Source organism: Channa argus, chromosome 7 (genome assembly GCF_033026475.1).
Source record: "Channa argus isolate prfri chromosome 7, Channa argus male v1.0, whole genome shotgun sequence".
Taxonomy (NCBI): domain Eukaryota; kingdom Metazoa; phylum Chordata; class Actinopteri; order Anabantiformes; family Channidae; genus Channa; species Channa argus.
Window position 1 is genome coordinate 4,446,538 of NC_090203.1, and position 25,118 is coordinate 4,471,655.

At 35.5% G+C, this 25,118-nt stretch overlaps 1 protein-coding gene and 2 long non-coding RNA genes across 3 annotated transcripts; all 3 read right to left on the minus strand.

Moving 5' to 3' along the window:
• Positions 1–5,624: 5,624 nt before the first annotated feature.
• Positions 5,625–6,618, minus strand: LOC137129795 (uncharacterized). The gene is made up of 3 exons (XR_010914766.1): positions 6,363–6,618; positions 6,181–6,269; positions 5,625–6,097 (listed from the first exon to the last, which is right to left on the minus strand). It is a non-coding gene; the product is annotated as an uncharacterized lncRNA (long non-coding RNA).
• Positions 6,619–9,444: 2,826 nt separating this feature from the next.
• LOC137130821 (putative C-type lectin domain family 20 member A) lies at positions 9,445–13,020 on the minus strand. The gene is made up of 5 exons (XM_067511409.1): positions 12,889–13,020; positions 11,861–12,268; positions 10,412–10,738; positions 10,239–10,327; positions 9,445–10,111 (listed from the first exon to the last, which is right to left on the minus strand). Exons 1-5 carry the CDS (start codon positions 12,923–12,925, stop codon positions 10,004–10,006), a joined length of 969 nt encoding a protein of 322 aa, XP_067367510.1. The 5' UTR covers positions 12,926–13,020; the 3' UTR covers positions 9,445–10,003.
• A 2,989-nt stretch (positions 13,021–16,009) lies between these two features.
• Positions 16,010–17,082, minus strand: LOC137130952 (uncharacterized). The gene is made up of 3 exons (XR_010914923.1): positions 16,748–17,082; positions 16,566–16,654; positions 16,010–16,482 (listed from the first exon to the last, which is right to left on the minus strand). It is a non-coding gene; the product is annotated as an uncharacterized lncRNA (long non-coding RNA).
• Between the last annotated feature and the right edge of the window lie 8,036 nt (positions 17,083–25,118).

Sequence of the window (25,118 nt, forward strand, 5' to 3'; positions counted from 1 at the left end):
TCTAATGGGACTGTTGTTATTAGTCTTTGCTCGATATAATTTTATAGAGTTTAAAGATCAAACCTTTAAAGATCACAAGACGATGACCAACCGTTAACATAGTGCGACATAACTTCACGTTCTCTGTTGAACATTCCAGAAACTGGTACTAAGCAAAATGAATCGCTATCAAAATATTTTAAGAAAACTCATTTCAGGTCTCCCTTTTTGTTTTGGGACAACCTTTTGGACATTGTTGATAAAATATGTATTCAGCAGACCCTATATCACCAAGTCGGTTGTTAACAAACAATGAAAACCCAACAGTATAGTAGATATTTGTTTTTGGCTTAAGTGTACAGTAATTGCAGAACACAAATTCACCAAACAACTTACTCCTTTGAAAGAAATATTACATTAAGTACTGTACATTATTATTGCTCAGATTCAGCCACCTTACTTTTACATAGTTCCTGATGTTGTTTCGAGTGTCTTTTCCATTTGTTTGTGCAGAATCTTCCATTGTAGAATGACGTCTCTCCATCCCTGACTTTTCAGCACTGCACCTAACTAAATTAAAATAGAAAAAATTTGGAGGGCTTTTATCTAATTTTGTGTACCACTCTCTAGTTTCATGTCATTTTCTTTGTCCTCTGTCATTTAAGAACAAAACCTAAAATAGGAATTATAACTTTACCTGCTGGAGGATTTGGGCATTGTTAACTGGACTAGTTATCTCAGCCTCGGTCTGAATCTTCATCCGTAGCGTGGTCCTCAGTTTTAAAACTGAACAGTACAATAAATATGCAGTCACAAAAAAAAGGAGACATGCTTGTAATATTTGATCAGTCGACTCAAAAATATTATTACCTTGATGACAGACGAAAGGAATTTTGGTGGCACAGTCCAAATCGGCGAACATATGTGAAGGATTCTCGGCCGCACAGAACTCGTTTCCATTACTATTATCAGGTTGGCCACTTAGCCAATTTCGGAAAGAGCTTTGAGATTTGTCAGACCAAGCCCATGGCACTCGATACAGACCGATCCAGACTTTAGTAGCACTTGGTTTGGCAGAATACACTGCAGAGTTTTCTGCATTGTTCTCAATTGTTGGAAAGTCTTTGTAGTTTTGTCTGCAGTATGTTTGGGCGGAATTCCATGTTGCAGAAGTTGAGATGAACACATAGTTTGTAACTGCAACACAAATGATAACACTGCAATAAATTATTTTCTCTCTTTCTTATGAGGTAAAAACTACAGTTAATAATTGTTAAGCCACAGTGATGTTAAATAATTTGAGTTGAACTTTTTATTTTTGGATTAAATGGAAATGGGTCCATTTGCTTTTAACACGTGTTAAAAGCATTTTTCGTCAATACAGACGTAATACAGAACATGCATGTTCTGTATTATGACTCCTTGCCATTCAGGCACAAGTCTTGACACTTTGAATGACTCTGAGTAGCAATGCCCCCCAATTACAAAAATGTTTTTCCACGTAAGTGCACTGAGTGAGAGTAGAGAATGTGAAGTTATGGTAGTGTTAATGATGTAGTGTATCAAATCTTCTCTGTTTGAGTGAGGAAGCAGAAGCTCCTCCACACACCCTCTCAAACCACAGCAGCAGACTTCTGCCAAACATGAGAGGAGATGAAGCGGCTGAGGTGACATAGGTTGACAATTGTTTGTGACGTAACATGCGCAGTAAAAAACTGCAGAGTAAAAAGCCAATATTAGTGGTTTACTAATACACTACACTAAAACATGATGTTATGCTCACAGTTTAGCTTAAATTATCACATAATAACTAGGGAAGTTCTGGTGGACATGATCGCAGCCTCCACACTAAATCACCCCCCTCCCTCTACCAATTAGTCGATGCCATAAATTTGGGATTTCAGTTTTTTTTATTTTATTTTGTTGTGTCCTCATTTTGAATGTCTGCAATTTTCAGCACTAAAAAGCGTTAGAGTTAGTAGTAGTAGTAGTAGTAGTAGTAGTAGTAGTAGTAGTAGTAGTAGTAGGGGAATCAGTTATTGTAACAGTTATCTAGAATATTTGTTGAAAGCCCTACTTTCTATAAAATACCGGCAATAATTCAGTCCCATACCTGTAATAATTTTCTTTATATAGCATCACATCATAACAAAAATCTTCTCAAGGCACTTTGCATTGTAGTTCAAGACCTTCCAGAATTATATATAAAACCCAACAAATACCCCTTTAGGCAACACTCTGAAGGCTCATGGTAGCCATTCATTCAGAGAGCGAGAGAGAGAGAATGAGCACGAATAGGAAAGTTGGTAAAACCCATAACTACACATTGCAAGCATACAAGTCTGAAACCAGGGATGCCTGCAGAAAACTATAGGGAGAAGGAGACAGGGAGGGAGAAGCACAGCTACTGGGCGAACAAACCCATCTAAGTCAGTAGCTAAAGTGAAGTAACTCTTTCTTACCATTGAAACAAACAAAACTTTTAAGGGATTGACAGAGCACATCATGCCAAATTCCAGTGCTCATCATCGCACACTTTTCCTGTCCACCTGAACTACTTGGATCACCACCCACAAAATCCCAGGCCTGATAACCAGTTTTGCTTGGTTCACCAGTTGCTGACCATCTCCAGGAGTTGGAATCATTGCCCATGTTATATTTCCAGGAGTTTGGGTCATCCTGAAGTCCTATCCATGCCCACGAATAGGAAAAATCAGGTTTCAGCAAGCTTATGTCATTCATGGTTTCAAATGTGGCCAGGTCACTGTAGTACACTCTGCAATATTGCTGAGCATCGATCCAGGTCTTTTTCATGTTAACATAGTGGTATGTACGCAGTGGGAACTGGGAGCAGAAGTTGATGTTACATCCTGAGGGTTGATGATAGACAGTATATTTAGTATTTTCTTGAGTAGTTTACACAATGTTACACGTAAAAAAAAATTCCAATTTCCCAGTTTTCTGCACAAATCCTTCATGAAAAGTGATCTGATCTTCACCAAAACCACAAAAATGAACAAACCCAATATTTCTAAGCTGATAAAAGACTTTGGCTGTTAGTGTTTTATGTTCTTTTTGAAGACACCCATTAAAAAGACAAGGTTATGGTGGAAAAATGGAAACACTAGGATTCTGATGTCACTAAACATCAACTGGAGTCAGATGTTGACAAACCTGGAGTCCAATTAATAAAATAAGAATGAAAGTGTAGTTTAGAACTAACTTGACTTATAAAACCTCTCAAACAGTTTCATTGGACTATTCATAAGCATATTCAGCAGCTGTAAGCCATGTAAAGCAAAAAAATAAAAAAAAGGATCTTGGAGTTCCTAACCCTTAAAAAATTCAAATTAGATGAAAAATTAGGTTGCTTGCAATAATCAATTAATAATTCTCCTTTTTATACTGTAATCAGCACAGATTTCTGGCCTGTTTTACCAAACAGCTGTGTGGTTCACATAAACTGAAAATCAACAAACAGAAATTTTATCCATGAAATGTATGTATTTGACAATCTTGGACTTACTAAGGAAGATGAGAATCAGAACCTCATAACAATTCATTTCCGATGTTACTGCAATCAAGAAGAGAATTTGTTATTATATGTAACATTATCCACATGTTCTCCACAGTTTTTTGCATCTATTCTAGCTAATTCATGCTTCAAAGAAACTAAGATTAAAAGAATGTAAAATAATTTCACAGAATTTCATGTATGAATAGCTATCAACAGGTAATTGGTGAAAGACAAGTCACACTCCAGAGAAGAAAAGTTATAACATCTTTGTACTGCCAGAGTCAAAATGAGACAAAGTACAAAGATCTACAGGCAGGTCGAAAAGTATTGTGACAACATTTTTGTAGTTTTGCACCAGTCAATATGTCCTTACAGTGTAATAATTCAAAGGGTTAAATAAAAGTATTACAGAGCGCATATATATATATAAAATTCTGTACTAGTTTTCATATAAACTAGAGAGTAATCTTAAAAATAAATGTGTCAACCAAAGTTTGCCCAGTTTATACTTTAAAGTTGAAGGTCATAAGAAGAAAAGACAAGTATTACAATGGATTTTCCAACAATAAAGACATGATTCCAGCTATTTTGTTCTGGTATTAACAAAATGTAAAAAGAATTAAGCAGAATTTAAAAAGTTGGTTTAAAGCACATTTTAGGTAAATGAGGACCTGTAGAACAGAATCCAGTTTTTTTAAATTTGGGCTTTTCCGTGCAGTCCATGTTCATTGTAAAGATGCAGTAACAATCTCACAAACTCTCAAAGTATAAACTTGTACTTACATATTTAAAGTTCAGCTCTTGAATCTCAAGATCTTAACTCATTGAAGTGAATAATCCAAAAACAGAGTCTCTTAGTCTAGGTCTAAGCACACTGAGCACATAATTTTAATATGCAAATCTTGACTTTGTATTAGTCAGCTAGTTGAGATCATTTTAACAATGTTTTTACACCAGTGGTTTTATGTAATTGATGGAAAAATGTTTTTTTCTTCTTATGCTTTCAGGTGTATTTTACTTGTAAAGCCAGTGTAATTCACATGAGACAAAGTATCATGGCTACGAAAAGAATTTAAAAGAATTTAATATACCTGCACTGATCTGTGTATATTGATACTTTTACCTATTTTACTCATCAAACTCGAAAGCTTTTCTTAAGGTTGTTATTTTCTGTTTCAGGCTGTCTTCCTTTTCTGTTTTGTCCTTTCCTCCAAATGTCCATTGCAAATTACTATGCAAACCACATTTGCAAATTATATGAGATAATGAAAAACTCAACTCTTCTCTGTATTAAGTCTGATTTTGGTGTTGATAGGTGTTGTTTCAACCCACTGGTCAAACTGCAGTTTTGCTTTTTTTGGCTTGTAAAATATTGTATTAGGGCTGCACAATATTGAAAAAAACTGACATTGCACCATTTAGTCTTGTGATATATAGCTATATAAATAAATAAATAAATAAATAAATATTAATTTTGTGAGTTCTCTTTGGTCAAAACTAAGTTTTTCTCAGTGGGAAGAACTGGGCTGCACTGTATGCGCAGCGCATCCCACAACAACTTCCTTACAGAAGGAACGTGACATCCCTGTGTTGTCTAAAGCTTCTTGCATATTAATAAGTTGTGTTGTGGCTTCATAAACTTTTCTAACCACAGAAATGTGCTGGTCGCAACAGTTTCACTAATTCCAGAGTTTCCTGAGTATTTCGGAAATTGATTGCTCCCTAATGTCCACAAGTCATAAACCAAATCCCACACTTGCCTTAAGGACTGTAGAGCACGTATCTTTAACCTGCTCAAATATATGACTGTAAACTAGAGATGTAGTGGAAATCATTATGCTTTATTTTGGCTAATAACAATCCTGTGACATACCGTATGCCAGGATTGCGGCTGGTACTGATAATTTAGCACTGTATTGGAACATTTCTTGTCAAGATCATAGACATAATTTCTGTAATACCAATTTGGTTTTCTTTATAAAGGACTGTAGCAATAATAACAGCAAATTATATCTTCTTATTGAACCTCCAGGCATGAGAGAGTCAAGGCCATGAAATCAAGCACAATGCTACTATGTCATTCATATCAACCTATTTTTTTTATTGTTAGCCATGGGTGGGACAGAATCTAGCAAAACTACATTCATGCATTATAACTGATCAATGATATAAGTGATGCAACTCAGTGTAACTTTGGACAAACCTTTTGCAACAGGGATAACATAGCATGGAAACAGCTACAGTACAATTCTAAGCAATGAAAAACAAAAACACAGGCACAGAATGAACAAAGCACTGTACTTGGCACTTTAAAAGCCATAATGCCACATCACACAAAGCATAACCATCATTATATTAGCTAAGAAAGAGCAATTGTTTTTTATTAGTGGCACAATAAAAATAGAAGGAATTGTGTATTTAGTTCCTTGTTATTACTGAAATCCAGCCACTTTATTTAAAAGCAAACAGGCTGACATGCTGTTAACGGAGAAGAACATTAAAAATGTAAGCTTCTGTGGATTTTTATTGCTGAATTTTTGGCTGAATTTTCCATTGCAGAGTGAGGTTGGTCCAAATCCGGATTTTCAGCACTGAACCTAGCTGAGGAAAAACATAGTAAACTTTAGTTGTAGTTTGGAATTTTAATTTATGTCTTCAAAAACAAAAGGGAAATATAATTTTACCTGCTGCAGTATTTGGGCGTTAATAGCTGGATTGGTTATGTTGGCATCAGTCTTAATTGTTATCTTCACTACGGTCTTCCTCTTTGAAACTGAATGATACAGTACAAAAAACATGCCGTTACAAAACACACGTGTTGTAAAACACGAGCAGTAAGTTAACTGAGGAATTTCAGAAGTATCACCTTGATAGCAGATGAACGGGTACTTGGTGTCACAGTCATAACTGGCCCATTCATGTTGAAGATTCACAGCTGCACAGTATTTGTTTTCACCACTGCTATCAGGTTGGCCACTTTGCCATTTTCTGACAGTGCTTGGAGAATTGTCAGACCAAGTCCATGGCACTCGATGGAGACCGATCCAAACAATGGCACCGCTTTGCTTTGCAACATAGACCGCATGGTTTTCGACACTGTTTTCGATCATAGCCAAGTCTGTGTAGTGTTGTCTGCAGTACGCTTGGGCAGAATTCCACGTTGTCAATGTTGAACTAAACACAAAGATTTTCTGATTTTGGTTTGTGACTGCAACAGACAGAAAATGAAACCAATGCAACAGTTAATAAATTATTTCCGTTTTCTCAGGGCAGGGTGATGAAGAATTAGTTTGAATAATTGTAATCTTTTTCCTAATGGCATTTTAAAATATCTTTTATTTTCATGCAGTTGTTCGAGTCTAAAAGTAACTTGCTAGGCATAGTGGTGCAGTGGTAGAGCATTGGGTTGGGATGCAGAAGGCCGCAGGTTCAAATTCCACCCCACCAGGCGTGGCCCCGCCCTGAGTCCAATTGCAACCTTGGTCCCCAGCCCAGATTAAAAAAAAGGGGGGGGTTGCGACAGGATCCAGCGTAAAAACACGTGTTCTGCTGTGCCGACCCCTGAAGGGACAAGCCGAAAGCCATTGATCTTTGGACAAAACATCTTAGCTTTTAGAATATTTTGATGTGGCAAAACAACTAGCAGATTATAGACTTAAAACACCTTTTACTATACCGTTGTTTATAGTCTGGTGGATTGTCTTTATCCTAGTATCTAACATCTACACATGGATGCTTCGAACATAGACTGTGTGGTTGGGACACATAGCCACATGTTCAGCATGTGGGAAGTGACTTGTTCTGTGACCTGATGATGTCTGGTGAAAGTCCTCAACAGTCGAAGAAGCACGACACATAAAAATACATTGAAGATTAGCATTGTGTTTCACCACTACTATGTTTGGTTAGCCGAGCTGATAAGATAATAAGAACGGTGGTACAGCCTCCAAAACCAAAGAGCAAACCACATTTTAAAATGATGTAGACAAAGAAGAACTGCTGATCTTACCAAAGAAGAGCAGAGTCAGAGACATGTTGTGATCCATTTATGACTTTTCTACAAACAAAGAGAATATATTAAATGGTAAATAGTCTGGACAAATATAGCGCTTTTCTACCTACTGGCACACAAAGAGCTATACACTGCTTCTTGTTCACCCTTTTATGCTCACAATGACACACACACTCGTGGGGAGTGTGTGTATACACAAATTTATACTTCTATGACAAAGCAGTAATCTGTTTAAGGTGTATCATGCCTTTTGTGGCATTGACAGCAGCTGGGATTTGTTTCCGCACCCTTCACAACCCTAAACAAAGTAAGCAGGAAAGATAATGATAGATATCATCATATCATCATAAGATATCATCTTAACAACTTGAGGAAGAAGTCCTTTTTTTACTTTACTGACACTGTGCACTTAAGCTGATCTCTAGAAATGTGGGCAAAGTCTAACTACCCAAAAGCTTTAGTGAATGCTTACCCATCCTTTTCTTTATATGCCTTCATAATTGTAGAAAACATAGCATTTTATAGAGCGTTCCCCTGGCCCCTCAAACATCTATAGTTTAAACATGATTTGACAAACAAAGCTGCTCAATTGTGCTTAAAATCATAATCACCATTCTTTTCTGTATTGTGATCATGATGATATGATGCAATTACTTTTGACTTCACAAACATTATATACTTTTTAAATTTTTTTTAAATAATGATTTTTCTTGAGCTTTAAATCAATGTAATCTAACCAAACATGATACTTAATGTATATAGCAATAATTATTACAGCGTAAGGGAGACTTAAAATTGTCACAATGTCTGGAGAACCCCAGGCACTACTCGTCACTTGGCAAATACCATCCCTAAGCAAAATGGTGGCAGCATTGTGCTATCTGAGTTCATCCCAGCAGCAGGGACAGGGACACTGGTTAAGAGCTTTAGGAAGGATGAATACAGCCACGTTCCAATGCCTCTGACAGGTTTGGTTGGCTCAGTGTGTGTGTTTGTGTACTTTACACCTGCCTGTCCTGCTAAATATCCTTTTCCTTATCATGCGGATGCAGTGAAAAGACAACTAGCAGATTTCAAATATGAGGTTTAACGTTATGGTTTTAAGAAGGCCGCGGAGGCTAAAGCACAGATACTAAAACTCATGCAGGATCACATACACATCCCTACAGTGTATATGTTTAAGCCACAGCCATCTCTTGTTATAAACTATAGTTAAACTAAAACGCATCCATGCAGCCTTGTACACGACAATTAGCAATACACTGTGTATTCTGACATTTTTTTCTATTGGAACCAGCATTAATTCTTTTCCCTCCAAATTAACTTCACCTATCAATGACCATAAAGTTATGTCTGGTTGGTGTAAACTCTATTAGGGTGTATGCAAAAATCACTTAGTATGAAAATGAAATAGTTGCTGATGTCTGGGTATGTGTTTTTTTAATTTTTTATTCACCACAAAAAAAAAAAAACCCTGTACAAATCACACAATACAAAACATAACTGCATAACAACAGTGAGGTATGACAAAAAGATGACATGTGTTACCTATGTACAGTGTATGTTTGCTTGTAAAGGTGCATCAGGGTTGAAGGATTGAGGAGGGGTAGTTAGGATGAGCAGAACGTGTATAATCATAAACGAGAAACGAAAGTTGGGGGGGGGGGAATACTGGGTAAGAGTATACATACTAAGGATATAAACATTTTTTAAGCATATATATTGTGTAATAATTATTTGAGAACTGATAGCACATTCAGATAAATTAGCTAAAACAGAACAAAGAGAGAGAGAATGTATATATATATATATATATATATATATATATATATATATATATATAGCAAACAATTGTAATAAATTTTTTTAATAATGTTAATAATAATATTAATAAAAATAGTTATGATAATAAAGCTTATATTACCAAATAGGCTGATAACAACATTAGCATTATTTGAAAGGATACAAAAGAAGTCATAGTTAAATGATATAATTATAGAATTTGGAGAACACACACAAAAGTGGGGGAATGAAATCTGCTACTTTCACTAATGATAAAAATGATATTGATGATGATGATGATGATAACTGTAATTGTAATTGATTACTACTGCTAATAATAATGATGGATATTAATAAGAGTGATGATAGGTATTCAGGAATAAAAGGCATGTCATTTTTAGCTGTTTGTGGCGGGGTGTGTGGAGATGCGCGTGGCTTCAGTCCCAGGCATTTTCTTTAAGTTGAAATGTTCTAGAAATTGTTTCCAAGCTTCCTCAAAGTGAAGCCTCAGAGATGAGTACTGGGTTTTTATATTTAACTTGAGATGATCAACTTCGGAGATATTTCCAAGTAAATGTAGTGGTAGATATTTGTTTTTGGCTTAAGTGTACAGTAATTGCAGAACACAAATTCACCAAACAACTTACTCCTTTGAAAGAAATATTACATTAAGTACTGTACATTATTATTGCTCAGATTCAGCCACCTTACTTTTACATAGTTCCTGATGTTGTTTCGAGTGTCTTTTCCATTTGTTTGTGCAGAATCTTCCATTGTAGAATGACGTCTCTCCATCCCTGACTTTTCAGCACTGCACCTAACTAAATTAAAATAGAAAAAATTTGGAGGGCTTTTATCTAATTTTGTGTACCACTCTCTAGTTTCATGTCATTTTCTTTGTCCTCTGTCATTTAAGAACAAAACCTAAAATAGGAATTATAACTTTACCTGCTGGAGGATTTGGGCATTGTTAACTGGACTAGTTATCTCAGCCTCGGTCTGAATCTTCATCCGTAGCGTGGTCCTCAGTTTTAAAACTGAACAGTACAATAAATATGCAGTCACAAAAAAAAGGAGACATGCTTGTAATATTTGATCAGTCGACTCAAAAATATTATTACCTTGATGACAGACGAAAGGAATTTTGGTGGCACAGTCCAAATCGGCGAACATATGTGAAGGATTCTCGGCCGCGCAGAACTCTTTTCCATTACTATTATCAGGTTGGCCACTTAGCCAACTTCGGAAAGAGCTTTGAGATTTGTCAGACCAAGCCCATGGCACTCGATACAGACCGATCCAGACTTCAGTAGCACTTGGTTTGGCAGAATACATTGCAGAGTTTTCTGCATTGTTCTCAATTGTTGGAAAGTCTTTGTAGTTTTGTCTGCAGTATGTTTGGGCGGAATTCCATGTTGCAGAAGTTGAGATGAACACATAGTTTGTAACTGCAACACAAATGATAACAATGCAATAAATTATTTTCTCTCTGTCTTATGAGGCACAAACTACAGTTAATAATTGTTAGGCCACAGTGATGTTAAATAACTTGACTTGAACTTTTTATTTTTTGATTAAATAGAAATGGGTCCACAAGTCTTGACACTTTGAATGACTCTGAGTAGCAATGCCCCCCAATTACAAAAATGTTTTTCCACGTAAGTGCACTGAGTGAGAGTAGAGAATGTGAAGTTATGGTAGTGTTAATGATGTAGTGTATCAAATCCTCTCTGTTTGAGTGAGGAAGCAGAAGCTCCTCCACACACCCTCTCAAACCACAGCAGCAGACTTCTGCCAAACATGAGAGGAGATGAAGCGGCTGAGGTGACATAGGTTGACAATTGTTTGTGACGTAACATGCACAGTAAAAAACTGCAGAGTAAAAAGCCAATGCACTACACTAAAACATGATGTTTATGCTCACAGTTTAGCTTAAATTATCACATAATAAGTAGGCAAGTTCTGGTGGACATGATCGCAGCCTCCACACTAAATCACCCCCGTCCCTCTACCAATTAGTCGATGCCATAAATTTGCAAAAAAAAAAAGTTTTTTTTTTAAATTTTGTTGTGTCCTCATTTTGAATGTCTGCACTTTTCAGCACTAAAAAGTGTTAGAGTTAGTAATAGTAGTAGTAGTAGGGGAATCAGTTATTGTAACATTTTAATCTAGAATATTTGTTGAAAGCCCTACTTTCTATAAGATACCGGCAATAATTCAGTCCCATAATTTTCTTTATATATCATCACATCATAAAAAAAAATCTTCTCAAGGGACTTTGTATTGTAGTTCAAGACCTTACAGAATTATATATAAAACCCAACAAATACCCCTTTAGGCAACACTCGGAAGGCTCATGGTAGCCATTCATTCAGAGAGCGAGAGAGAGAGAATGAGCACGAATAGGCAAGTTGGTAAAACCCATTACTGCACATTGCAAGCATACAAGTCTGAAACCAGGGATGCCTGCAGAAAACTATAGGGAGAAGGAGACAGGGAGGGAGAAGCACAGCTACTGGGCGAACAAACCCATCTAAGTCAGTAGCTAAAGTGAAGTAACTCTTTCTTACCATTGAAACAAACAAAACTTTTAAGGTCTTGACAGGGCACATCATGCCATTTTCCAGTGCTCATCATCGCACACTTTTCCTGTCCACCTGAACTATTTGGATCACCACCCACAAAATTCCAGGCCTGAAAACCAGTTTTGCTTGGTTCACCAGTTGCTGACCATCTCCAGGAGTTGGAATCATTGCCCATGTTATATTTCCAGGAGTTTGGGTCATCCTGAAGTCCTATCCATGCCCACGAATAGGAAAAATCAGGTTTCGGGAAGCTTATGTCATTTATGGTTTCAAATGTGGCCAGGTCACTGTAGTACACTCTGCAATATTGCTGAGCATCGATCCAGGTCTTTTTCATGTTAACATAGTGGTATGTACGCAGTGGGAACTGGGAGCAGAAGTTGATGTTACATCCTGAGGGTTGATGATAGACAGTATATTTAGTATTTTCTTGAGTAGTTTACACAATGTTACACGTAAAAAAAAATTCCAATTTCCCAGTTTTCTGCACAAATCCTTCATGAAAAGTGATCTGATCTTCACCAAAACCACAAAAATGAACAAACCCAATATTTCTAAGCTGATAAAAGACTTTGGCTGTTAGTGTTTTATGTTCTTTTTGAAGACACCCATTAAAAATACAAGGTTATGGTGGAAAAATTGAAACACTAGGATTCTGATGTCACTAAACATCAACTGGAGTCAGATGTTGACAAACCTGGAGTCCAATTAATAAAATAAGAATGAAAGTGTAGTTTAGAACTAACTTGACTTATAAAACCTCTCAAACAGTTTCATTGGGCTATTCATAAGCATATTCAGCAGCTGTAAGCCATGTAAAGCAAAAAAAAAAAAAGGATCTTGAAGTTCCTAACCCTTAAAAATTAGGTTGCTTGCAATAATCTCCTTTTTATACTTTCATCAGCACAGATTTCTGGCCTGTTTTACCAAACAGCTGTGTGGTTCACAAACTTAAAATCAACAAACAGAAATTTTATCCATGAAATGTATGTATTTGACACTCTTGGACTTACTAAGGAAGATGAGAATCAGAACCTCATAACAATTCATTTCCGATGTTACTGCAATCAAGAAGAGAATTTGTTATTATATGTAACATTATCCACATGTTCTCCACAGTTTTTTGCATCTATTCTAGCTAATTCATGCTTCAAAGAAACTAAGATTAAAAGAATGTAAAATAATTTCACAGAATTTCATGTATGAATAGCTATCAACAGGTAATTGGTGAAAGACAAGTCACACTCCAGAGAAGAAAAGTTATAACATCTTTGTACTGCCAGAGTCAAAATGAGACAAAAGTACAAAGATCTACAGGCAGGTCGAAAAGAATTGTGACAACATTTTTGTAGTTTTGCACCAGTCAATATGTCCTTACAGTGTAATAATTCAAAGGGTTAAATAAAAGTATTATAGAGCGCATATATATATATATATATATATATATATATATATAATTCTGTACTAGTTTTCATATAAACTAGAGAGTAATCTTAAAAATAAATAAAAATAAGAAAAATGCTGAGTGGTGCTGTCGAGGAAAACTTCCAGGTGTCATTGATGAGGAGTCCAGTCCCACCCACCCAGGGATCTGCTGAAAACACATAGTAAAACAAAGAAAAGGCTTTTCGGAGTAGAAAGGGTTAATGTAGAGCAAAGTAGAGAAATAGAAGTAGAAGAAGTTTGAAATAAACTACCTAGTGGACTCGCGCAGGTAGACTCGCTTGTCTTTACACCGTCTGTCTTCACACAAGGAGGGCTGAACAAGGGCTGACGCTCCAGCCCAACAGGTGCCTTAAATATGGTCTTAATTGGCTACAGCCGAAACCGCCCCCTTGTTGAAACCAACCTACCTCTTGTGCCTTTGTTAGGTCAAAGGTGTGAACGCTTGGTGATTACTAAGCTGAAACTACCACCAACAACAGACCAAATATCCACTTCACCAGAAGAGAAAAACTTTCTACCTACAGTACTTAACTATTACAAACAACCAGACTAAAGCAGCAGACTCAAGAAAAATGACAGAAACTCAGCTACCTCTGAAATCAACAAACAAATTTCAAACAGTACTTACTAGTTGAGTATATCTCCTGTCCTAGCTTGGTGCTTGTCCATACATATATATATATATATATATATATATATATATATATATATATATTCTGTACTATTCTGTACTAGTTTTCATATAAACTAGAGAGTAATCTTAAAAATAAATGTGTCAACCAAAGATTGCCCAGTTTATACTTTAAAGTTGAAGGTCATAAGAAGAAAAGACAAGTATTACAATGGATTTTCCAACAATAAAGACATGATTCCAGCTATTTTGTTCTGGTATTAACAAAATGTAAAAAGAATTAAGCAGAATTTAAAAAGTTGGTTTAAAGCACATTTTAGGTAAATGAGGACCTGTAGAACAGAATCCAGTTTTTTTAAATTTGGGCTTTTCCGTGCAGTCCATGTTCATTGTAAAGATGCAGTAACAATCTCACAAACTCTCAAAGTACCAACTTGTACTTACATATTTAAAGTTCAGCTCTTGAATCTCAAGATCTTAACTCATTGAAGTGAATAATCCAAAAACAGAGTCTCTTAGTCTAGGTCTAAGCACACTGAGCACATAATTTTAATATGCAAATCTTGACTTTGTATTAGTCAGCTAGTTGAGATCATTTTAACAATGTTTTTACACCAGTGGTTTTATGTAATTGATGGAAAAATGTTTTTTTCTTCTTATGCTTTCAGGTGTATTTTACTTGTAAAGCCAGTGTAATTCACATTATCTATGTGCACATTTGATCATGTAATCTTTAACTACAGCTTGTTTTTGTTTTCTACATTCTATATACACAGGTTTACAAATGGTCATATTCAACCTGTAGATTAAATTTCGATTTTAATTGTAGTGATACAAACTTAGCAGAATATTTACAGCTAGACCGGTTTATACTGAAACTGTATATATGTGAAGTACAAACCAAGAAAACCCCTATTTTGTTTTGTTTTTCACACTATTTTCTATAATGGTACAAATGCAGTAGACAAAGTATCATGGCTACGAAAAGAATTTAAAAGAATTTAATATACCTGCACTGATCTGTGTATATTGATACTTTTACCTATTTTACTCATCAAACTCGAAAGCTTTTCTTAAGGTTGTTATTTTCTGTTTCAGGCTGTCTTCCTTTTCTGTTTTGTCCTTTCCTCCAAATGTCCATTGCAAATTACTATGCAAACCACATTTGCAAATTATATGAGATAATGAAAAACTCAACTCTTCTCTGTATTAAGTCTGATTTTGGTGTTGATAGGTGTTGATTCAACCCACTGGTCAAACTGCAGTTTTGCTTTTTTTGGCTTGTAAAATATTGTATTAGGGCTGCACAATATTGAAAAAAACTGACATTGCACCATTTAGTCTTGTGATATATAGCTATATAAATAAATAAATAAATATTAATTTTGTGAGCTCTCTTTGGTCAAAACTAATCATTCTAGAATGTGCAAGTTTTTCTCAGTGGGAAGAACTGGGCTGCACTGTATGTGCAGCGCATCCCACAACAACTTCCTTACAGAAGGAACGTGACATCCCTGTGTTGTCTAAAGCTTCTTGCATATTAATAAGTTGTGTTGTGGCTTCATAAACTTTTCTAACCACAGAAATGTGCTGGTCGCAACAGTTTCACTAATTCCAGAGTTTCCTGAGTATTTCGGAAATTGATTGCTCCCTAATGTCCACAAGTCATAAACCAAATCCCACACTTGCCTTAAGGACTGTAGAGCACGTATCCTTAACCTGCTCAAATATATGACTGTAAACTAGAGATTTAGTGGAAATCATTATGCTTTATTTTGGCTAATAACAATCCTTTGACATACCGTATGCCAGGATTGCTGCTGGTACTGATAATTTAGCACTGTATTGGAACATTTCTTGTCAAGATCATAGACATAATTTCTGTAATACCAATTTGGTTTTCTTTATAAAGGACTGTAGCAATAATAACAGCAAATTATATCTTCTTATTGAACCTCCAGGCATGAGAGAGTCAAGGCCATGAAATCAAGCACAATGCTACTATGTCATTCATATCAACCTATTTTTTTTATTGTTAGCCATGGGTGGGACAGAATCTAGCAAAACTACATTCATGCATTATAACTGATCAATGATATAAGTGATGCAACTCAGTGTAACTTTGGACAAACCTTTTGCAACAGGGATAACATAGCATGGAAACAGCTACAGTACAATTCTAAGCAATGAAAAACAAAAACACAGGCACAGAATGAACAAAGCACTGTACTTGGCACTTTAAAAGCCATAATGCCACATCACACAAAGCATAACCATCATTATATTAGCTAAGAAAGAGCAATTGTTTTTTATTAGTGGCACAATAAAAATAGAAGGAATTGTGTATTTAGTTCCTTGTTATTACTGAAATCCAGCCACTTTATTTAAAAGCAAACAGGCTGACATGCTGTTAACGGAGAAGAACATTAAAAATGTAAGCTTCTGTGGATTTTTATTGCTGAATTTTTGGCTGAATTTTCCATTGCAGAGTGAGGTTGGTCCAAATCCGGATTTTCAGCACTGAACCTAGCTGAGGAAAAACATAGTAAACTTTAGTTGTAGTTTGGAATTTTAATTTATGTCTTCAAAAACAAAAGGGAAATATAATTTTACCTGCTGCAGTATTTGGGCGTTAATAGCTGGATTGGTTATGTTGGCATCAGTCTTAATTGTTATCTTCACTACGGTCTTCCTCTTTGAAACTGAATGATACAGTACAAAAAACATGCCGTTACAAAACACACGTGTTGTAAAACACGAGCAGTAAGTTAACTGAGGAATTTCAGAAGTATCACCTTGATAGCAGATGAACGGGTACTTGGTGTCACAGTCATAACTGGCCCATTCATGTTGAAGATTCACAGCTGCACAGTATTTGTTTTCACCACTGCTATCAGGTTGGCCACTTTGCCATTTTCTGACAGTGCTTGGAGAATTGTCAGACCAAGTCCATGGCACTCGATGGAGACCGATCCAAACAATGGCACCGCTTTGCTTTGCAACATAGACCGCATGGTTTTCGACACTGTTTTCGATCATAGCCAAGTCTGTGTAGTGTTGTCTGCAGTACGCTTGGGCAGAATTCCACGTTGTCAATGTTGAACTAAACACAAAGATTTTCTGATTTTGGTTTGTGACTGCAACAGACAGAAATGAAATCAATGCAACAGTTAATAAATTATTTCTGTTTTCTCAGGGCAGGGTGATGAAGAATTAGTTTGAATAATTGTAATCTTTTTCCTAATGGCATTTTAAAATATCTTTTCTTTTCATGCAGTTGTTCGAGTCTAAAAGTAACTTGCTAAGTGTGTCTACAGTTTAAATGTAATTACACATTTTTATCTCAGGTTCTGAGGGAAACAAACAGAATAAGGCCTCTCAGTTTGTATTTGTTTCATTTCTGGTTACAATAAGTGAAGTGAAGAGAAATTTGAGATGACAGAATATCAGTGTGACTAAAAGTCTACATTTCTCTACTAATTTGCCAAGCAAAAGCAAAATAAACCGATGTAATCACATTAAAATCACATTTACTTGTGATGTAGGGATTGATGTGTGATAGAGAAAATAATTAAAACTACTTTAATTAAAACTACTACAGCGCCACAAGTCTACTAACTGTAGACTTGTGCCGCTGCATTTTACGTTGACACAACACCCAACACCTATAAACGTTTAAACAAAAGACTACATTTTGTTTTCCTGTAATTTTGATGACTGTGGAATGTTTCAGTGGGTGCAACATGTTTCTTTTGTGTAAGTGACTGCAGTGACGTGCACCTAATCAACCAATTTTCTCTGAGAAATCAGTTTTCTCAGGTAATTACAGAAAAGCATTTACATATGGTAAATAAACACGGTTTTTGGAAATACGCTTATACGCCTGTATTTAGCAGGAGAGTAATCTAATGATAACATGAAAACCTGAGCTACTATTGTCAGTCACTAATCTCACCTGTTTACTCTCCTATTAAAGTAAATGTAGCCTATTTTAGACATTTCACTCTGAATTAAGGGAGGAAATGTATAGTACACCTCCAGCTAAAAACAAGCATTCATATGAAGTCATGTCTTTGTACTTATCCTACTTCTAATAAAATAGAAGAATTTATTAGTTATTGGTGAAGCCAGTGATATTTTCTGTGAAATTGTTAAGTTAATAAACCCAACGTGTCTGATATGATTGGTCAGAATGTAAATTCAGAAACTCAAAAACGTTCTTACCACTGTAGCAAACGAAACTGTATTGTGAATCACATGAGACATCGATCCATGCCCCATGAGGTTCCATCACAACACAGGTTTTATTTCCAACCCTAACATCTGGTTTACCAAGCAACCAGACCTGATACACACTTTTGACTGTTTCACCAGTTGTTGACCATTTCCAGGAGTTTAAATCATTGCCTATGGTCCCATTCCAGGATTTGGGGTCATCATTTAGTCCAATCCATGCCCATGTATAGGGAGAAAGGGGTTGAAGAATGCTTGTGTCAATCATGCTGTCGACAGTCGCCAGGTCAGTGTTGTGGTGTCTGCAGTATTGCTGAGCATTGGTCCAGTTTGTTGTCAAATTAAAAAAGTTGTATGTACGCAGGGGGAACATAGAGCAGGAGTTGAAGATACATCCTGGGGGTTGAAGATAGAGGTTATGTCGTATTAATACTACTACTACTCGTACTACTACTACTGTTATTATAATAATAATAATAATAATACATTTCTTATAGGCACGTTTCTAAAAACACATGGACACTGAAAAAAAAGAATCAACAAATAACTAAAACCAACAGGGTGAGACAATGACAGGACAAAGAAATCACTGTTATAGTGAGTATGGTATCCTAAACAGGTTAAACATGTATGGTGGGATTGAATTCCAGAGTTTGGGAGCTGATCTTTTAGCCGCTCTGGTGCTGAGGCAAGCAAGGGGGAGACAGTGCAGTGGATGGAAGAGGAACATCTGAGAGGGCAGGAGGAGGTGGAGGAGATCAGACAGATATGGATGGGCGATATGTGAATGGCCTTGAAAGTGTACAGGAGGATTTTGTGTTAAGGTTAGAAAGAAGGTTATCAATATTGATTAATATTAAAAAATGGATTGATTACAGAAAGGCAGAGTGCAAAATGGTCAGTCAGGAGCTTGGCGGCTGTATACTGGAGTAGACTTGCCGCAGGTTGGTGAAGACATGACAGGAAAATCCAGAGGAGTGCAGACCAGATAAAAAACCTCGCTGGACCAAATTGCATTCTACTACAGACGGAAGGGGCCGCAAAGCTGAGTATTTTGTCATACAGGTTGGGGAATGTTAGCCCACTCGCACGATCGACACTTACCAGAGAGGAGGAGAATCAGAGTACCATAGCAAGTCATTTCTGATTTCACTGCAAACAAAAAAATCAATAAAAAATAACATATGTAAAGCCCAACTCTAAACCACACAGGTTTTTGCTGTTGTAGTCACAATCTGGGACACATGAAAATAAGTACATAGATATACTGATGGTATAATTGACATTTCAATGACAGTTTTGTTATATTTGCCGGGACACTGTAATTTAGATTTTAATATTGATTATTTTGATATACAACTCGACAAAACAGTGATACGGTTTCCAGTTAAAGAAAAGATTGATTCCCCCCTTTTTATTTTATTTTAATTTTTTTTAAATCTTATTTCCCTGTACAACACCTCAGTGGTATATCATCCATCTCTTTAATTCCTTTGAAATATATAGGTATATTCATTTTTTAAAAGAAATCTGTGATCTGCACTCTGCAGTGAATTAATAAAAACTACACTTTCACACGCAAAGGTACATCAAAAACCCACTGAGAACACAATTTTCCTATGCAAAGTATTACTTTAGCAAAGGTCATTCTTTAGAGATTGGTTACATTAATAAATATTGTACTCTGTGTAGATCAGAAATGTATAATATTTGATTAAATTTGATAAATTTTTAAATTATTTTGGTTTTAAAGTTTTCAACTACAACAAATTTTTCTGTATTTTATGTAACTATGAGAGACTGGAAAGACTTTATAGAAAATAGTTAGGGATGATATATAGTTTACTCACCACCCTTGAGAAGAATCAAACCGTGAATGTTCTCTCTCTTCTTATATGGTCAGACTGTCTCCTTCTGATTTTTATATGTCTTTTTGTCTTTAATCTTCTTCATCCGTAACTATGCAAACCACAGACATTTGCAAACCTTCTAGGAGAATGACAAACTGTTCTGTGCTTTCCACTTGACCATTTCAGAGAGGTGTACTTCAAACTCATCAAAGCTGTGTTTTATTTTTTATTTTTTTTTAATTTTTGTAATATATTGCATTGCTCATATATACAGTGCATCCAGAAAGTATTTAGAGCACTTCACTTTTTTAACATTTTGTTATGTTAGTGTTATTTCAAAATTGATTAAATCCATTATTTTCCTCAAAATTCTACAAAAAATACCCCATAATTACAATGTGAAAGAAGTTTATTTGACATCTTTGCTAATGTATTACAACAAATACACCTATTTTTGGGCAGTTTCTCCCATTCTTCTTTGCATTACCTCTCAGGCTCCATCAGGTTGGATTGGGAACATCGGTGCACAGCCATTTTTAGATCTCTCTCAGAGATCGGGTTCAAGTTCTGGGCTCTGGCTGCACCACTCAAGGACATTCACAGAGTTGTCCTGTAGCCACTCCTTTGTTATCTGTGTGCTTAGGGTTGTTGCTTATCGTTACCACTGTTTTCTTTTTTTTCCCCATTAAAGACTGCACTGTTTTTTACAGTGTTTTCGATCATAGCCAAGTCTGCACTGCAACAGACAGAAATGAAACCAGTGCAACAGTTAAATAAATCATTTCCGTTTTCTCTGTATAGTGATACGACTACAGTGAGTCTATAATAATTTGAACACTTTTTTCTTCATGGTGTGTAAAATATCTACAGATTTCTTTTTACGTGCAGTTGTTTGACTCCATAAGTAACTTGCTAAGTGTGTCTACGGTTCTTTATTTGAGTTTATATGTAATTCTTTTCTTCATTCATTTTTTTCTCGGGTTCTAAGGGAGACAAACTTATTGAGGCCTCTCAGTTTTTATTTTTTTTTTAAATTTTTGTTCACAATAAGTAAAGTCAGAAGAAACTTGGGATGATATAATACTAGAATTCTAATAATACCAGTACCACTAAAAGTCATTACCAATTTGCATAGCAGACAGGCAGGGTCAATGAACAATTTTCTGTTCTGTAAAAAAGGGCCTTACTGTTAAAACTAAATAATAATGAGCCAATGGTGGTGTAGCATTTCTACTGCTTGCTGTTTTGGTCCCACTCCCATTCAAACAATACAGACATGACATTTGCCGTGTTTGTTGCACTGGACGTTTTGCCAAACCAGCTTTGCTCTTGTTATTATAGCGTTAACTATCTTCGTTTTACTACCGTCTTTGCATTTAACATTGCACTACACTTTTACTTTTTACACTATTACTGTATCCTGCCTCATTAGTTCCTTAGAAGTCACATTCCAATCATGTTCTAGCACATTATGTACATATTGGGCACACACAACTACTTAAGCTTCGATAATTCCCCTCAATAAATCCCAGGATGTTCTGAAATTATCAAGCTCTTTGTAATCAAAGTAATATTACATTCATTTGTGATTTAGGGACCAATTACTACACATGCATGATACAGAAAATAATGAAAACCATTATCTTCAGTCAGTAACTTGAATTAACTGTTGGATTAATCCATGGACATATTCTGCTGAATGGGTTGTGAGGCCCTCACTGCATTTAGGCTGACATTCATTTCAACTGTCTCTGACTAATTTTACTCCTCACTGGTTGGTTGTGCTCCTTAAAATATTAAAATAAAATATTTTTAATTGTACTTGGTTGATCAAATATCAAATAAGTCAGTTTTGTATGCCCTTAACCTAAAAAGAAGGCCAAGTTTTTGAACTGCCACGTCAGCAAATCAGATTGGGTATAGATATTAGAAGCTTAAACAAAACTTGTTTGCCCACCGTAAAATATATCACATTTTGCAGTTAATTTGATGAATTGAATGTGAAAAGAAACATGGTTATTCAATCTGCATATGCACATGTACGTAGCAGAACAGTAATGTGATATCACCTCCACCTCAGATGTATTTTACACTCATGGCTCCCAGATTTTACTGTGACATTACCGAATATTGTCAAAAATCATTGCTTCCTACAGTTTTTCCCCCACAGTAACATGAATATATGAGCTACTATTCTTAGTAACTAAACTCAAATGTAAACTCAAATTAAAGTAAATGCTTATTTTTTATAGACCTTTCAATCTGAATTAAGGGAGGAAATGTATGACACACTTCAATTTAAAAACAAGCATTCTTATGATGCCCTCTCTTTGTTCTTATTCTACTGCTAATAAAATGGACACATTTATTAGTTATTTATAAAACCTGTAGTTTTGGAACAGTGATATATTCAGTAAAATTCATTGATTAAAAGAAACCCAACCTGCCCGATGCACTTAGTCAGAAGATAAATTCATAAACTCAGAATTCTTTGTACCACTGTAAAAAATGAAGCTGTATTGTGAATAACATGACACATCCATCCATCCTCCATAAAGTTCCATCACCACACACATTTTATTTCTGGTTTACCAGAAACGTGTGACCACACATGTTTTGAAAGGAATTTCACACACCTGAGAAAAGACATGCCAGCACACTTGTGCTGGTATCGTGGCAATCTGAGACGCATCACAATAAGTACAACATATAGGTGATTTACTTGGCATTTCATTGACAGTTTTGATGTATTTGCCAGTACATAGTAATTTAGATTTTAATTGTGATTATTTTGACCTTTTTAATCTCTTTAGGATTTTGCTCCGTAAGTAGGAAGTAAGATGGCTGTGTCTGCAGAGACTTTGGAGTCTCACCAGTCATCACTGATGAGCAGGGGAAAAAACTAGACTGTGACCATCTAAAGTATGAGGTTATTTTAAGCAGAGAGCAATCAACATGATGCTCTGGGAGCTCTGCCAATTTTTTTTTTTTTTTTTTTTTTACTTTTGAATTGCAAAATGTAGATTGCAACGCATTCCTTTAAATTAAATGGAAAAAGGTCTTCCTTTAGTTATATTGTGGAGTCTTTATATCTTGCAGGGAATTATTAACTACAGACTCTTTCACACGCGATAGTACACTATAAACCCATTGAGAACACAATTTTCCTATGCAAACTAGTTCTTTAGCAAACGTAATGCTTTAGAGATTGGTTGCATAATTGCATAATAAGTACAACTTCAACTAAGTATGTCTTCAACTATAACTCAATTTTGTTTATTCACAAACTGCTTGTACAAAGTTAATTTACAGTCATAATAGAGTCTTATAATAAAGTGTAAAACTAAAACTGTACTTTGTAAATGTTGTAGTTTAACAGTTACACAAAAAGTATGACCTACAACTAAAAATCATAAATAAAAAATACACATCTTAAAACATCTTCCTATCTGCACTAATTGTTAAAATTGGTAAGAATGTAGAAGATGAACTAATCAAACGGTGAATGTCCTCTCTCTTCTTCTCTGGAGGTCATTTGCTGCTTCAGACTGTCTCCTTGTTTTGTTTGTCTTTTTGTCTTTAATCCTCTTCATACATAACTATGCAAACCCCAGACATTTGCAAATCTTCTAGGAGAATGAAAAACTGTTCTCTGCATTCCATTTGCCTCTCAGAGAGGTGTTTTAACTCAAAAATCAAATTTAAAGGTGTGGGTTTTTTTCTTTTAGTATATATTACATTACATTACTGCATCAAACTTTTCTATATATAAATCTGCATTGCCATGGAAAAGTAGAGATATATTTAGAGAAACTCTAAACCATACATAGTACCATTTTGGTCACTAAAAGTTGTTGGATATTCAATAAGAAGTGAAACAATGATCAACGATTCAGACCTTGTGTGTTACAGGCCTATGCTTATTTAGTTGCCTATGCAACTATGCAAGGACTAAAAACTAACTTACTAACTAACTAACTAACTAACTAACTAAACTTGATAGGGACATCCCTATTCACTGGAAGCCTACATAACTCGTGCTGTAGAATGGGACCTTGAAACCTAACATGTTGATTGTGATTATTATTATTATTACAATTATTGGGAGAGCTGTGAAAATGCATATAGTTTTATTAATGAGGTCTAGAATATTGCAATACAACATATACTTTCTTGCCTACTGTATAGGCATGTTTTGTATTAATGGCAAGTGGTTGTCACTTGTAAGCACAAATTATGTTGTCAAGGATTAATTTATATTGCTGTCACTATTTTCATATGCAAAGCATGACCTTCACAATTATCACTTAAAGATCGGTGTATCATAAAGATCCAATCCCCATGGAAACGCCACACTAGTAACTGATTGTTAGTGCAAAATATATTTGTGAACCAGCATAATTCACATTGTGTCCACAATTTTAATCTTGCCAATTTCAGCTACAACTATTTTGCAGTCATTTCCTGTTTCAGACTGTCCCTCTAATACTGCCTCTTAATCCTCTTCATATGTCATCATGCAAACCATAGATAGACGTGCAAATTATGTAGGTCAAGGATTGTTTTCTTTGCATATCTTTCAGTCAGAGGTGACGATTGTCAACACAGTTGTCAACTTTAGCGCTTAAAGTTGTTATTGTTTAAACTTGTTCAGTTATTGTTTGTGCAGTTGTGTGTAATCTCATTTAGTAATTAATTCCCTGGTAATTGGGCTGCTTATATTGCACTTTTATTCAATGTTGCTTCTCATTCACCAGTTCTCACTCTCTGATCATGTCACAACTTAAAGTAGGGCAGTTTGTCACTTTTAATAGCTATTGGTCAATTTAGACCAGTTTAGAAATGAGTGAGTCAGAGTAGCGAGGACGTACAGCAAAAGTAAAATTCTAATACAACACATCCACAAAATGATCACATCGATAGTATTTAAAATATGTTTGTTTGTGTGTTTTTTGTGATGGTGTGGAGGAAAAAGGGATATAATATCTGCTAACGTTCCAACCACATATTCAGCATTTTGTTGAATGTGAGGTCTTGATATCTTGCTGCCAAAAGAAAAAACATAAACACATTGTTTCTGGTT

Excerpts from the sequence above, each read along its gene's own strand:
- LOC137130821 (XM_067511409.1), bottom strand. The coding sequence starts at position 12,925 with ATGAATTGTTATGAGGTTCTGATTCTCATCTTCCTTA. Across the intron at positions 12,269-12,888 it reads TCTGATTCTCATCTTCCTTA|GATGTAACATCAACTTCTGC; the intron begins GTAAGTCCAAGA and ends ATCAACCCTCAG. Across the intron at positions 10,739-11,860 it reads AAGTTTTGTTTGTTTCAATG|TTACAAACTATGTGTTCATC; the intron begins GTAAGAAAGAGT and ends TTTGTGTTGCAG.